Source organism: Apus apus, chromosome 5, assembly GCF_020740795.1.
Source record: "Apus apus isolate bApuApu2 chromosome 5, bApuApu2.pri.cur, whole genome shotgun sequence".
NCBI lineage: Eukaryota > Metazoa > Chordata > Aves > Apodiformes > Apodidae > Apus > Apus apus.
This window is the reverse complement of record NC_067286.1, coordinates 42,586,366-42,600,694: the sequence shown is the minus strand read 5'-3', so window position 1 is coordinate 42,600,694 and position 14,329 is coordinate 42,586,366. Positions and strand designations below refer to the sequence as shown.

At 43.0% G+C, this 14,329-nt stretch overlaps 1 protein-coding gene across 8 annotated transcripts in view; it reads right to left on the bottom strand.

Moving 5' to 3' along the window:
• The window catches only part of ESRRB (estrogen related receptor beta), a 130,248-nt gene that overhangs the window by 40,646 nt on the left and 75,273 nt on the right, over positions 1 to 14,329 (bottom strand). For 7 of the 8 annotated variants that reach the window (XM_051621492.1, XM_051621489.1, XM_051621493.1 and 4 more), the window contains one exon: positions 537 to 946. In XM_051621492.1, the coding sequence (XP_051477452.1) occupies positions 537 to 946 (410 nt within the window). Of the gene's footprint in view, positions 1 to 536; positions 947 to 2,816; positions 2,856 to 14,329 lie in introns of all 8 variants that reach the window. The other variant, XM_051621491.1, reaches the window with a different exon arrangement.

The following is a 14,329-nucleotide window of genomic DNA, read 5'->3' as shown; positions in this document are numbered from 1 at the left end:
GTCCATGGCCACAAATTAAAACTGGCAGGATGGAGTGAGAATCTCCCTACTCTTGTAGGGAGGCTGGGGCTTTCACCTCAAGGTGAAAGAGATCTCTAGAGATGTTGTGACTAGGCAGGGGCATCCACTCTTCAAAATGCCCTTCAAACCACCTTCAGAGTGCAAAGCATTTCCTTTCCAGGCCTCGCTCCCCTAGCAGTCATGTTATCAGGGTATCAGTGCTGCTGGCAGAGGCAGGAAGATCCATTCACTAGTCCAGATACCCAGATCTGGTAGCCAGCCAGGTTAGGAACTTGGCAAAGGTTCCTACCACCACAAAGCCTAACTTCACATGCAGGTAAGTGGATTTGGAAGGACCAGAGCTTGGCAGAAGGAGAGAAGAAGTATACAAATGGATGGAGGGTTAGATGAATTACATTCACCCTCCCTTGTCCCATGATATGACATAGGAAAGCTGTAGTGTCAGCTATGTCTGAAGCTGCCTCCCTTCTTTGCTACAGAGTGAATGCCTCAGTTTCCCTCCCTTCCCACCATACCTTGAATAGTCCTCTTGAAGAAGGCTTTGCACGCCTCACAGGAAGCCACGCCGTAGTGATACCCAGAAGCAATGTCCCCGCACACCAGGCACAGCCGCTTGGGGATTGCATTGAGCATGTACTCGCACTTGGTGGGTGAGTCCTCCATGATGGCGCTGGCACAGTCGTCGTAACGCTTACGGCAGGACCCACCACCAAGCCCCGTGCCATTGAACATGGGTGGTGAGTCTAGGCCATTGGGGTGGCCTCCCATGGCGATGCCGTAGCCACCACTAGCGTCGGAGGAGCCACTCGGGCTGTGGTGGCTGATGGCGTCGATGCCAGAAGATGGGCTGGAGGGCTCGGTCTTGATGAAGGACCCACAGCTGGAGGAGAGGTGCCGCTCCTCTGTGGCCATTCTGCCGAGCAGCCTGCAGGGAGAGAGCAAAGGCACTCAGCGGCCTCCTGGCCAAACCTAGCTCCAGCCTGGTCAAAAGAGAGCCCTCCTTTTCCCACCTCAGTCCAACTGCAGTCAGCTCAGGCAGTTCAAACCCAACCCATCACCTCCCAGGTACTACTCCTTCAGGAATATCAGTACAACTCACTAAGAACTGACTTGTCTTCTCCCCACAAACTCAAGGCTATTTGTGTAGATCACAATTTCAGGCTGTTCACAGGCTACAGTGCTGGGAAGGGCCATCAGTGCTGATGAGGCACAATCTACCCAGAGAACAATCTACCTCTCAGACAGCATAAAGAAATGAACCTGTCTGTGGCAGGCAAGGTGATAAAGATGTTTGGTTATTTAAGGATGAGCTGCCCTGACATTAAGCAACAAGTTTACTAGCAGACCCTGCAGGAAGGACCTGGAATGGATTCCTTCCTCCCCAACCCCCATCCCCACCTCACTACCATCACTAAAATGGAAGCTTAGAAACTGAAGGAAAATAATCTGATTAGAAGTTTCCTTCAGTTTAATCTTAAATCTTAATCTGTCTTCTGTTTACTAGGATAAGGCTTTGCATGAAGATGCTCTCAATTTCCCACTTCTCAGTGAGTTATGCTCTTAAGTATATGGAAAAGATGCATCTTTACCAAATTTGCAACCTCTTGTTATTTGTTGTAGTCACAGATAGTCTTACTCCTTATTTAAATATTCAGTTGTGGGTTTTCTTGTAGAACACTGTTATTTTTTATGATATCTTAAGGCAATGAGTTCCATGGATTACTTGTGCGCTGTATGAACAACAACAACAAAATACCACTTTTGTTTGCCCATATTGTATTTGCAGCTTTTCAGGCTCCATAAATAACTCCTGACTCTCCTTCACAGGAAATGTACTTTTGTCATGTTCTCCTCCTTCAGCTTGTCATTATCTATATAATTGTTCTTCATGCAGAAGTTTTTGCAGACTCTTATCTGCTTCATCATCCATCTCTGAACTTCCTCTAGTCTGGCTATTTCTGTTCAGTCCAGAACAGAGTTCAATGAGCCAGCTCCTCACAGCATGAAACTGGCACCGCTCCACCACTTTACCAGCTGAAGGTCTGGACAGTAGTCAAGACAAAAGCATGCCATCAACTACCCACTGACGTTACCATATTTTCAATGTTATTTGCAGCCTATCTATTATATAAGTCCTTATTTTAAATTAAAATGTAAAGTGTTACATTTTTTTTTCAACAGAGAACACCAGCAAGTTACTTACTGCAGTCCTTAGATCTTAGTTCCTGAGTTGCTGCAGTTAAATTAAAAACCATTAAGATGCATGAAAAATCAAATTAATGCCTTCTGGTGTGCAATGTTTTGTGATAGTCAACAGTATATTTCATCTATCATGGTGCTGACCATGCGCTCAGCTTTATTAGGTTCCTCTGGAGTTCTTCAGTCTTCCTTGATAATTTGATGTCAGCTGCAGAGTCTCGTTCACCCACTTCCCAGATCGTTAACACATGGATCAAACACCACAACACTGATCTTTGTGGGTGATCCTTGCTAACATTTATCATGCTGAAAATTGAGTTTTTCTTTTCTGGGTAAGGTACGTCTACCCTTTCTTTTCTGTCTCAGACTTTTAAATTTATAATAGTATTAACCTGAGAGGTTAAATTTTCTCTTCAGCATGATAATTTGTCAAAGGCTTTTAAGAAAACCTAAATAAATGCATTTTCCTGAGGATATCTCCAAAGAACTCTGACTGTCTGAGGACACTTGACTTTTATTCTTGAAAGCTCTGGTGGTTTAAGGTTACCATACCATGGTCATGTGGATAATTTCTATTTCAATTTCAGCCTATTTACCTGGTATTTGTGACAACTCCTGCTGCCAAGAGGTCAAACCTGTCAGGGGACAGGACAAAACATTCTGTGACACAGCAAGGCTGGAGTATATATATCATATCTATGTGTCTGTTGATATGGATATACATGTTTGATATGCAGCAACTTCACAGTCTTGCATCCTGATGATCTCATTTGACCCAAGTGTCTCCTCATTTTCCCTTCTCTTGTTTCATCCTCAATGTTTGACCTCATCTCCTATCTCTGGGATCGATCAGCCAAGTTTTTTATTTGGCAAGACTGTTGACCTTGAGAGTATGGGCAGGCATCTCACGTTCCTCAGCTGCTTTGCCTGGTGTTACTTGAGAGGAATCCAGAGTTTGGTCCCTCTCAGAGACAGCGTGTTGAGTTGATGAATGCCCATGCTTTGCCCAGAGGGTCACACTGGACTAGAGGCCATGAAGCAGTTACAGGAATAACTGCTGCAGGTGCCTTTATCTTTAATCCTGCAGGACACCTAGACAGATTGCAGATCTCCTGGTATAATGCCAGCTGACTGTGTGGAGGAAGATGAAGCTTTGATGGCTGAGACGAGATCGTAGCATGTCACAGCAAAGCTGAAAGTTGCTGTGTTGGCCAGATTCTGGAACTCTCTTCTACCTGAGAAGTGCATTTGTAGAAAACAACCTGAAGATCATTGGACACAATACCATGAGATTAGGGTCAAAATGGAAGACAAAACCCCCGTTGTTCTGCACTGAGGAACTCTACAGTTAAAGGAGTTGGAGTTGTAATGTTAAGGACAGACAGAGGACAACACTAAGAAAATGGCATGACAAGGAGGTGAGCTTTCCTGTCAGATTCAGTCACTGGAATTAAAATCCCAGTTTCTGTCTGTTAAAAAGCCCAAATTTTACAGAGGACCTCAAGAGAACCCAGAGGTATTTCTCTCCCCTGGAAAAAAAAAAAAAAAAAAAAAGAAAAGAAGAGAAAAATAAAAATAAAAGAGGGGAGATTGGTCTCCTAGGACTGACTCGCTTCTTAACTCACAAGCTCAGATAAGGGGTCTTCCTTCCCAGGGCAAGCAAACAGTGATGGTCTGATGGGAAATCAAGGATAGCAACAAGCCCCCTACATTTTTACAGCTAAGGGTGCTCCTGTTCCCTTCCAGGAGACAGTGATACATAGTGAGTTTTGGATAGATGTTAACGCATGCTTTAGAGGCAGAAGTCCTCAATACCAAGACAAACCAAAGATCATAGTCAGGGTTACTCCAGCCATTCCATAGCTTATGTTTTTCTTTTTTGGCCTCTGGAACAACTTGGATAGTTGATTATTGCTGGGCAGCAGACAGCGAAATAAGCCTCACCCGCTCTGACTTTCTGCAAGACTCATGGAGATTCTGTGGTGATTTTTGAACAGACTCTGAGTGTCCCCTGGCAATGAAATACGACATCTTGAACTTCAAGAAGAACAGCTAAATGTTTTTTGCAAAGAGTTCAAAGTGATGATCAGCCATTTTGCTCAGCTCTAGTTACCTTAATAGGAATGTAAAAGGAGAGAGACTTGATCCAACTCTCCTCTGTGCTGGCACAGGAAACTCCGTTACTATTTCTGGGCCCATGTAACAGGCTTAGAGGTTCTAAACATTTCGTTCTTTTCACCTTTCCTCATCATAGGTCATTCCCTCTAATCCCTTTAGCATCTTTGTGGCCCTTCTCTGGATTTGTTCCAACTTGCCTGGGTCTGTCTTGCAGCAAGGTGCCCCAAATCGCACAGTGCAAAGCCACAGCACTACAGGGGAGAGTCACTCTGCAAAGCATGCAGCCGGGCAGACATATGGACCGGCTGAGCAGTAGCTTTGCCAGACATCAGGTTGCACATCAGATCACATCATTTGATATCCACTGTCTCACTGGGACCTCTCTGAACATAAGCTGCTTTTGCCACCGTGATCTGCACAACATGAAATTTGGAGAGTCTCCTTGTTCCAAAGCAGATCCAGTATCATCTTTAAACCACATGCTGATAATTGCCACTTGTTTTGCCAAAGCCTGTAATAATGCCCATTTTTTAGCCTAGTTATTCTTTTTTTCTACTCTGATTTCTTTCTAGTATCTTTCAGTTGTGTCAATTGTAAATCTGAGAACTTCCTTTTACATTTTACTCCAGGTCACTAATGAATATTCAAAACCAAAACAGAATCACAGAATTTTCATTGTTGGAAAGGACCCCTGAGATCACCAAGTCCAACCATCAACACAAAAACACCCAACCAACCAACCACACTACCAAAAATACCCCAAACCACAACCAATCACACACACCCTATCAAAAAACACCTACAAATAACCCTCACAACCTCAGTCAGTACAGCATGCCCTGAAAGCACCATCCTTCTGGACACTGCCCTTGCAGAAGGATAAAGAATGTCTCTGACCCTTTTGTTTACACTCTGTCACCTAATCTTTGATTCATTTCACAGATTTGTATCAAACCTAATTTGATCTAATTTCCCTAATAATATCTTGCACAGCTTTGTGTCAAAAGCCCAGGCTTTGTCCACAGTCTATCCATTGCATTCTCTTTTCCCACTAATTATCTAATTGTATCAAGAAAGGTTACTGTCTGCTGTACTCCTGTTTCATAAACCCACTGCTGTTTATCACTAACAATGTTGTTGGCCTTTACATGCCTATAACTGCCCTCTGATCTCAGTGTTTCTGGATGTAAATGCGCAGGTTTAGACCAAGTCAAGACTGTGCTTTGGGTCTTTATCAAATACTTTTATCTCCCTTGGGAAGTGACGTTGGGTTCATGTTACAAGTTTCTCAAATTCTTCTCTAGCTTTTCATCTTTTGCTATTTCTCTATAATGACTGGACTGCTCTGCTGAGGAAAGAGGAGAGAAAGAGAACACTCAGACATTTGAAAACCAACCATGAAAGACCATTTGCAGAAACACTAATCATTTAAACAGAGATAAAACATCCAACTTCTTTTAGTCCAGATGGCATAAACCCACACTACATGTGTACATGAGATGTGCACATCATGCCATGATGCTATTTGGGCAACACAAAAGGCGTGTCCTTTGTGGGCCAGTTGAGAGAGCTTTGCAACCCACAGCTGGCTGACAAACAATATAGATCAGCTTCTCAAACACTAGCTGCAACTCCATTAACAAGCCAAATTTTGTCAGGCAGGTTTTTTTTTAGATACAGGAGACAGAAATAAATAATATTTTCCAAGCGGCAGGCTAGATGTGACAGCTGCAATAACAGCCAGTGTAATTTTAGGTCACATATGCGAAGAGTCGATGTCATGGAGATGCCACCACCTGTTGAGTGATCTGCTCTTACCATGGACAGCTCACACACCTCACCCACCCCCACCTCCAGGACACCCACCCCGGTGCTGGGGCAGCAAGGGGTCAGAACACCTACTGGTTTCTCCTCTCTTCTACTCAATAAAGGCTTCAAATGAGAGAAACATCATTTACGGTCTCCTCATTTTTACGGATAGTTCTCCTGCACACAACAGTCCAAGAATAATGGGACCTGCCAAGGTGCCACTTTGCTCCGGTAGGGTGGATAACTGTGGATAACTTGGTCACACCAGCCACAGTCCAGGAAGCTGTTCTGGACTTACTCTATTGTGCAGGAACATACCCTCTATCCAGGGCAAACTTCGTTTCTCTCTGAGGTTAAACAAGATTTGGGTAGTACATAGGTGATGAGCATGACCATAAACACATATCAGCAAGTTGCCAGTGCACAGGCTTTAGAGGTTTTTTGTTTAAATCACAGTATTTTGCATTGCTATAAAGGACAAGAGAGTCAGAACCTCAGATAAATCTAAATATTTTTTCTCTGGAGTGCAAATATGACTTCTAAGGCTTCTGTCATGATTGCTAGTAGCAACTCCCTTTGGCTTGCGTGGGTTATGCTTCTATTCTGTAGAGTATGGCAAAGCTCAGACAGTCTGTTTGCAAGGCATTTGTCTGCAATACATTCACAAAAATACTACATTCTTGTATTTGGAACAAACATATGCCATAACGCAACAACAGGTTGATGAGTGTACTCTCAGACTGGGAGTGGAAAGCATTCTGTGACTTCTACTCAACAGCATGAATACCAACTTGTAGTTCACAAACTTGGACTGTCAGGATGTAACAAGGTCCAACTGTTAGTATTTTCTTCTAAAAGAACTACACTGTCCTAATTCAAATTATAGTATTTTTCTCTTGCTTTTGGATTTTCTGGGCATCTGGGCCTGGCTTATTTTGTAAAAATGCCTCACACTTGGCATGCCTTTCTCCCTTGCTCTGAAGAGAGGTATAGATTTTTTTTATTTGCTTTATAATTTGACAATGGGTCAGGGTGAGAACTTTTGAGTTAGGAGGCTGAAGAGGCTAAAATGAAAATATGGAAGGAAGCCAGCAAAGTCCCATAGCTCTACAACTGCAAGAATCTATCTAGAGACCCATCTCCAGGGGTCAGTTCCTCTGGTATTCCTGAAGATAACCTAGTTGATGAGACCTACTAAAGTATGTTGCTAAGTAAGACCAGTTCTGCCATGTAGACTGGAGGAACACATGCCTTGCACAGTAGAGGAGATAGAGGCCCAAGCGGGGCTCTTCTGCAAGCTTAAGGAGATGGCAACGGCAAGTGTTCATATTCTGGCTCTTACACAAATAGTATTTGCTTGTCTAATGCCCATGAGACATTTTATCCCTTTGACCCATTGCATAACCAGGGCCCTGTTACATCTTGGTAGATCCTCTCTAGGCCAAGTTAGCTCACACTGATGAAAGCTGCCACAGCAAACTGTCTGGAGGCTGCTTCATAAATAAAAAAGGCTTCTTGTGGGCAAAAGACATTATGGATTTCCTACTAGCCTTCATCCCTCTCCTCATTCTTGTAATTTCTCTTCACCCTTATGACAACACTCTTGTTAGTAAATGGTAAGAAGTATTACACAGATAAAGTGACAATTAATCTGGAAGTGTGACATTTATTATCAGTTCATTCTCTCACTAACACAGCGCCTTTGAAGGTACCTTGCCCTCTGGTGTACTAATTGCACTCCCTTCAGAGTGAATTGCTTTAGCACTCAGGCTAATGCTTCCTGCTTACTCTTACCGTTGATATCACAGCAAAACAAGGGCCAGGATTGACTTGCTGTTCACGTTTATCCAAATTCCACTACTATCTTCTTTCTCCCTGTGTTAGCACCCTGTGTTTCACATTTCCAGGCTGTCTGTACTGTCTTCCCCTACTGTTTCTACATCTGGAAAACTGCTCACACCAGTTCAGCAATTTTGCCTGCATATAGCAAAGCTGCAACTCAATCCCTGTAGAAATGCTCAGCTAGACCTTCAATTCTTCTTGAATGACTTCCTTTATACTCTGCCTATCTAGGACACTTATAATCTATATCTCTCTTCTTCAGTGTCCTTCAGACACTTTTGAATGAGACCCATACAACAACACATTCAGTAGAGCAAACTTCAAACACCTGTACATCAGAATTTCGCTTCCACCTTTTCAGCTGGGTAAGGAACGGAAAACCTCCCAGCACTGCCATTCATATCACATTTATTTTTGCATCCCAGCTTGATCCCTCGTTTCATCTCATGTAGACCTTTTCCTTCACTCAGTACCCTCTTAGCATTTCTAACAGAAAATTGCCATTAGCCTGCACTTCCTTGCATTTCACGATACCCACTGAAGGCACTCCTCCCTTCAACCATGTCTACAATTCATTATGAGCAATAGCAGGAAAAAAAAGAAACCCAGAGGTATTGCTTAATTCCTCAGTGTTTGCAGAATGAGTTAGAATAGGAGATACCTACAAATCAAGGACATCTTCCTAGAAACAACTGTGACAAGATACTTAAGAATTAACATTTCTTTATGAATACTAGTTTACTGAAAGGGGGCTCTAGGTTTATTCAGACAAAATCTGAACTTGTGTGTTCTCCAACCTAGATGCATTTAGGAATTCTCTGAGTTTGACCTGTTAATATTTTTTCGGAGGGTTTCTGCTTCTTACACTTCAAAACTTACAGTTATAGTAGGATTCTGCATCTTTTTCCCACCCTTGTCAAGACCATCCAGACAGATTAGATAGGTTTTGTCTATATTATACCTGTAGGTCTCTGAGAAATCTATAATTAAGTGCCTCATCATCAGAAACATTACTCAAAACCAGACAGATCCTGAAAAACTGACTAAAATTAGTTCCACATAAATTACAGCATGGAAAATAACAATGGGCAATTAGTGGTTTTCAGTTTGAAATATTTTTTATTCCTGACTCTCCAGAAAGCATTCCTAAGACCATACATTAGCAAAAACGATAACAGCGTGAGACCAAACACTGATCTGGCATAGGGAGGATGTCCCAGAACCACTGGAAAAGCATGGAAGTGAGTCGGGCTGTTGGTGAAGCACAAGATAACTACATGGGGACAAGGACAGACCAGAAACCTGTGCTACACAGCTCAGTGAAGCTGAGATACAGCACTTGAACAAGCAGAGAAAGGGACGTGACAGAGGCAACTACACCAGGCTGCTCTCAAGCTAATGAACACCACAGTTTTGAGGAGAACAGGTAATACATGGAAACACCCATTTTCCTTCTCCACACCATAAACCACTGTAACATACAGGATTATCTTTAGCTACCTATTTAAGAGAACCTCAAGGTTCAGTTTTGCTGAGACTGTAAAACCTCACCTTTGGTAGGTATTTAGCATAGCTGTTACCACACACTGCATACACTAAGTAGCCAGTTGTACCTGACCCAAATTCCAGCTTCAAACCCTAATGACTTGTTCTAAATCCACTTAATTCATCCAGCTTCCAGACCATTTGTCCCGATTTCCTTTGACTGACAAAGCAGCTTCCAAACCACTTAAGGCCAGCCCCACCTGAGGCCCCACGCTGTCCTGTTTTCTTCCTTGCCTTAATCAGGAGATAAGGAGGAGACCATGGCCAACAAACACTCTTCAGACAGGAAACTGTGTAACAGAACAAGCACATCATTTTCCCCAACACTCTGTGTAACTTGCACATTCATTTCTCTAAATAAAAAGAAACCAAACCTACCACAAACAAATTCTAAATCAAAATACATTCAAATAATCTCCAATTTCCTCCCAAATGGGCATCACTGTTTGAAAATTGAATTAAATGTGATTACAAAAAAACCCACAAAAATACTCCTTTCTGTCATGGTGAATAGATTACCTCCTCCTCCCAGGAAGTTTTCACTTTTCCCTGTTATTATTTTGGGTCATGAAAGAAAAAAATCACAAGCTTGCAAGATATTCAACCTCAGTTTCACTTCCTATTCCCTACCAATGGACAAGCAGAAGTCAACAGACACAGCAAAGCCGAAAGGCAGGCACCCACAAAGAAGCTGTACAACTGCTTCTACACTTTCATATAGCACCTTTCTGAGATAGGCTCAAATGTTACATAGCTTTATTCTGTAGTGTATCCATGTACAGCAGGTATGCATACCTATAATAAAGCTAGTGTGCAAATACACACAAACCCCTTCCTCACACACACCCTCCTACATCTCTCCTTTCCTCATTATGTGGATGCACATGGACACCGTTCCAGCAGCTTCACTGTAGAAGCCAAACTATGACTTCATATTTCCAGATCATCACTGTGAGTGTTCAGACCTTTACAGCAAACATAATGCACTAAGGCAAAAACAATCAAAAAACGCTGCCTAACTGAGCTATATCATCAGCAGTCTGTACCTTCAGTCACAGCCCTGTGTCTACTGGAGCACGAGAAGAAGACCTCCCATGATTTTACTCGTGTCTGCACTCTGTCTGATCTTGTATTTAAGAACTGTTTGGTCTCTGAGCAGAGGTCTGGAACCCTCTGCAGACACTACTAGGTGGGGGGCTGCCCTCTTCAAAGAAGGGACCCAAAATTAATCAAGTTTCAGCAACCGACGGCCTGGTGTGACCCAGCCCAGCCCACCCTGCCGGCATGTCCTCCCTGCTGCGTTTGTTCCCTTTGCCCTTGGAATGCTATCACTTATTATCACGCTGACTTCTCCAGATGGGGCATTTTGGCTATTGATCTGATAAATAAACAGCCTGCTCGTTCGATCAAAATGTTATTTTGCATTTCAATTACTGTTCACTAATGCAACCTTCATCCCGCCAAGAGCGCTGCTGGCAATGACACTCGACCTGGCACAGGCGTTCGCAAGCAAATTCGGCAGCGCCTGCTGCAAGCACCTAACGGGATTACCAGCCTCCATTAGATGCATAGAAAGAGAAGGAGATGGACAGACAGCACTGGGCTGAAGGGGAAGATGTATGCAGAATGGAATGCATGAGCAACCTGGACAAGGGGTAGAGGATAGGCAGAAGCACAACTCCATTTACAACACAGCTTTGCCAAATATTTTGATGGTGGGAGGTCTTGGAATCTAGACATTCACACCAGTGGACAACCCTGATGGCTCACAGCAAACAGACCAAGCTCACTGTGTGTGAGGTATGCAAGAGTTCAGAGCAATGGGAAATGGAAATCAATGTCTAGTGACAAGCCAGCACTGAGCATTGCAAACCCATCAGGGGAAACAGGGTCATTTCTACAGCAAGTTCTGCAGCCTAGCTCCACCAGGGTTCAGCAGGCACTAGAGCTGGATGCAGGATGCTCTGTGTAAACCTGCAGGGAGGAAATCCTCTTAGTTCTTGCTGGATTCTTCAGTGTAGCAGGAAATGTGACTGCCTTTGGAGAATGTGGTGGTGGGACAGCAAGAAGGGGGCATCCAGAGGTGTCAGTAACAGATGGATCTTTGGCAGTTGCTGGTCTTTATTGATTCAGCAGTCTGTTTACATCCTTTGCCAAATCCCCAAACTGGTCTCACTCAAACCCTGTCTACTATGGGAAACACAGCACAAATAACAAGTTCATGAGTGGCCAACAGCTGTCAGGTCAGGCATGGTTATGAGAAAGCTTCTAGTACCAAACTTCTGGTCACATGAGGTACTTCACCAGGTGGCTTTATTTTTGCACCAGATGCCTACTGCATGATGTAGAATGTACCTTGGCCCCTCTGCTTTTTCTTACCTAAATGCTATGTAGTATATATCACAAAATGACACAACCATTTACCAATGCATGCAAATGGTGGTCAGTGCTTTCATCACCCCCTGCCCAGTGTGTTTGTAGAAGGGTGTTGGACTTAGCTCCCAAGTGACAAGGTAATATAAATAGCCAAGAAAATGCATTTATCTTTATTTCCAGAGATCCTTTGGCAAAGATCTTTTGCCAGACCTGGACAAATTTCTCCCATTTCATTATCAAAGAACATCCAGACTGAAACTGCCAGTCATCCATGAGTTAAATATAAACAAACCCATGTAACACCCTGACATTATATAAATGAAATGCTAAGTATAACACATTGAATGAGATCAATGTGATGCATAAAGACAGGATCTATAACTCCACACACTCACACTTCATCTGCTCTGTATGCCCAGCCTCTCAGTTCCCTCTGCCCTTGGCAAACTAAGCCTGTGTTCCACACCCACCTCTCTCTGGTCAGGTCCATGCTGTAGATGTTGCTCTCCCAGATCTGTCTCTGTGCCCATCCTTCCTCTGAGGCCACTCTTGGGAGCAGGGTTTCTGGGAACCATTCTACACCTAGATCACATCTCTCCCCAACTGCTAGGCACCTGTGCCCCAAACAGAGTCTAAGAACCCATCAACATTTTATGACTCCTAGACATCAGCTCTGTGCTTATGACATGGGGCAATGAAGTACAGCGTATTGAGCTCTTAAAATGCAGCCAAAATCTCTCCAAGTCTAATTCCAGCCTCAACACTGATCTTCTCATAGCCTTCAACAAGTCACTGTAGCTCTCCAACACACTGCTTCCCTGACTGAAAAGCAGGGATATGGTCCTGAATTACATAACTCTCAGGAGCCTCGTAAGAGTTAATCAGCAACTATGACTGAAAGAATGGAGCGTGCAAATGAGTGTGCTAAACAGAATGATGGACAGATAAGGCCTGTGCTCACAAGATTGTCTCTGCTCCAGGCTGTCAGCAGAATTTGAACCTCTTCTTCAGCACTGCAGCTCAGAGATTTGCCTGTGTAAGTAGTGCGAGTGTTTTCCTCCATGCAAGCTAGCCAGAGGAATAAACCATTGGCTTCACAAATCTGTCTGTATTATAGAGACCAATTCTGACCTCCTCCTACATCTGTCTGTACTTTAAGCCCAGTCCCCTGTGACCCAGTCTACACAGTAACTTTATCTCTAATACTGCTTAATCCTATTTTGCACCTCCCCAGGTGCTATTTCACACATCACCTACCCCCTGACCACACCACCACAGAACCCATTTTCATATTCTGCTTCACAGTTACACTTCACTAGATGTTTTTCCTCAAAAAATATTTTTGTTAAAAAATGCTATTCTCTTTCATTACAAGATTACGGAAATTTTGGCAATATTTTGTACTGTACGATTTCCAAAACAACTCTAAAGAAAATGAGATGTTTAGGTTTGCTTTGTTCCTAGCAAGCAGTTTGTGTAGCCTGTTATGTGCTGTCTCGTGTGCTCTTTGACCGACCAAGTGTGCATTGTTCCAATGATGAAACATCGTTCCAATAATGAAACAAAATATTAGAAGTTTCTTCAAAATAAACTTTATTGGAATTTCCACTCTACATAAAATTTCAGGTTGCAGAGTTGGGATGAAATAACATTTTGAAGCAAAAAACATTCTTTGGAACAAGACACTAATCTTCATACAGTGAAAGAAGATCATCAGTTTATCTTCCACACAGCCCTCTGCTTGTGTTTCACTCAGACACTTCATGCTATCTTCATGCTCGTCTTCAGCCAGGCAGTGTAAAGAGACAGACACTGGCAAATAGAATATATCTACATCATCTGAGAAGCTGAACTCTACGTAAAAATTCTGGAAACTCAAGAGTAACAAGGAAGCTGTGCCATCAACTCATATAAAAGAGTCATCCTGTATTACTCAGGCCTTTTACATGGTAGGGATTAACCATGTGTCAAGGAGCACCCCACAGTCAAAATCCGTGCCTCTGTTTTGAAAGCCGAGTGCTGCTGGAGAAACCCAGCTCTGCTTTTCCATCCGGTGCCATTTAAGTTTTACCCCATTCTTTCTGCATCACAATGAAATCACTGTTGGCATGTGATCAGAAGTTCCAAAATGCTGGCTCCCTATCAACTTACAAAAATTGACCTGGACATTTTATCCACTTTGATAAGAGCTTGAATGAAGCTTCTTTCTCATTCATTCATGCCAAGCAGTGCTACTTCTTAGCACCTCTATGAGTCACAAAACAAAATTTCATTCTTCAACCTGCTGAGGAAAAGCTGTTGGAATTAAGTACAAATATCTTACCTCTTACCTGAACCCTACCCAGCATTTTGTAGCTACGCTGGAAATAAATCACAATTAGTTGGGACAGGATCCTATCTCTTCATTTAAGCCTTGATT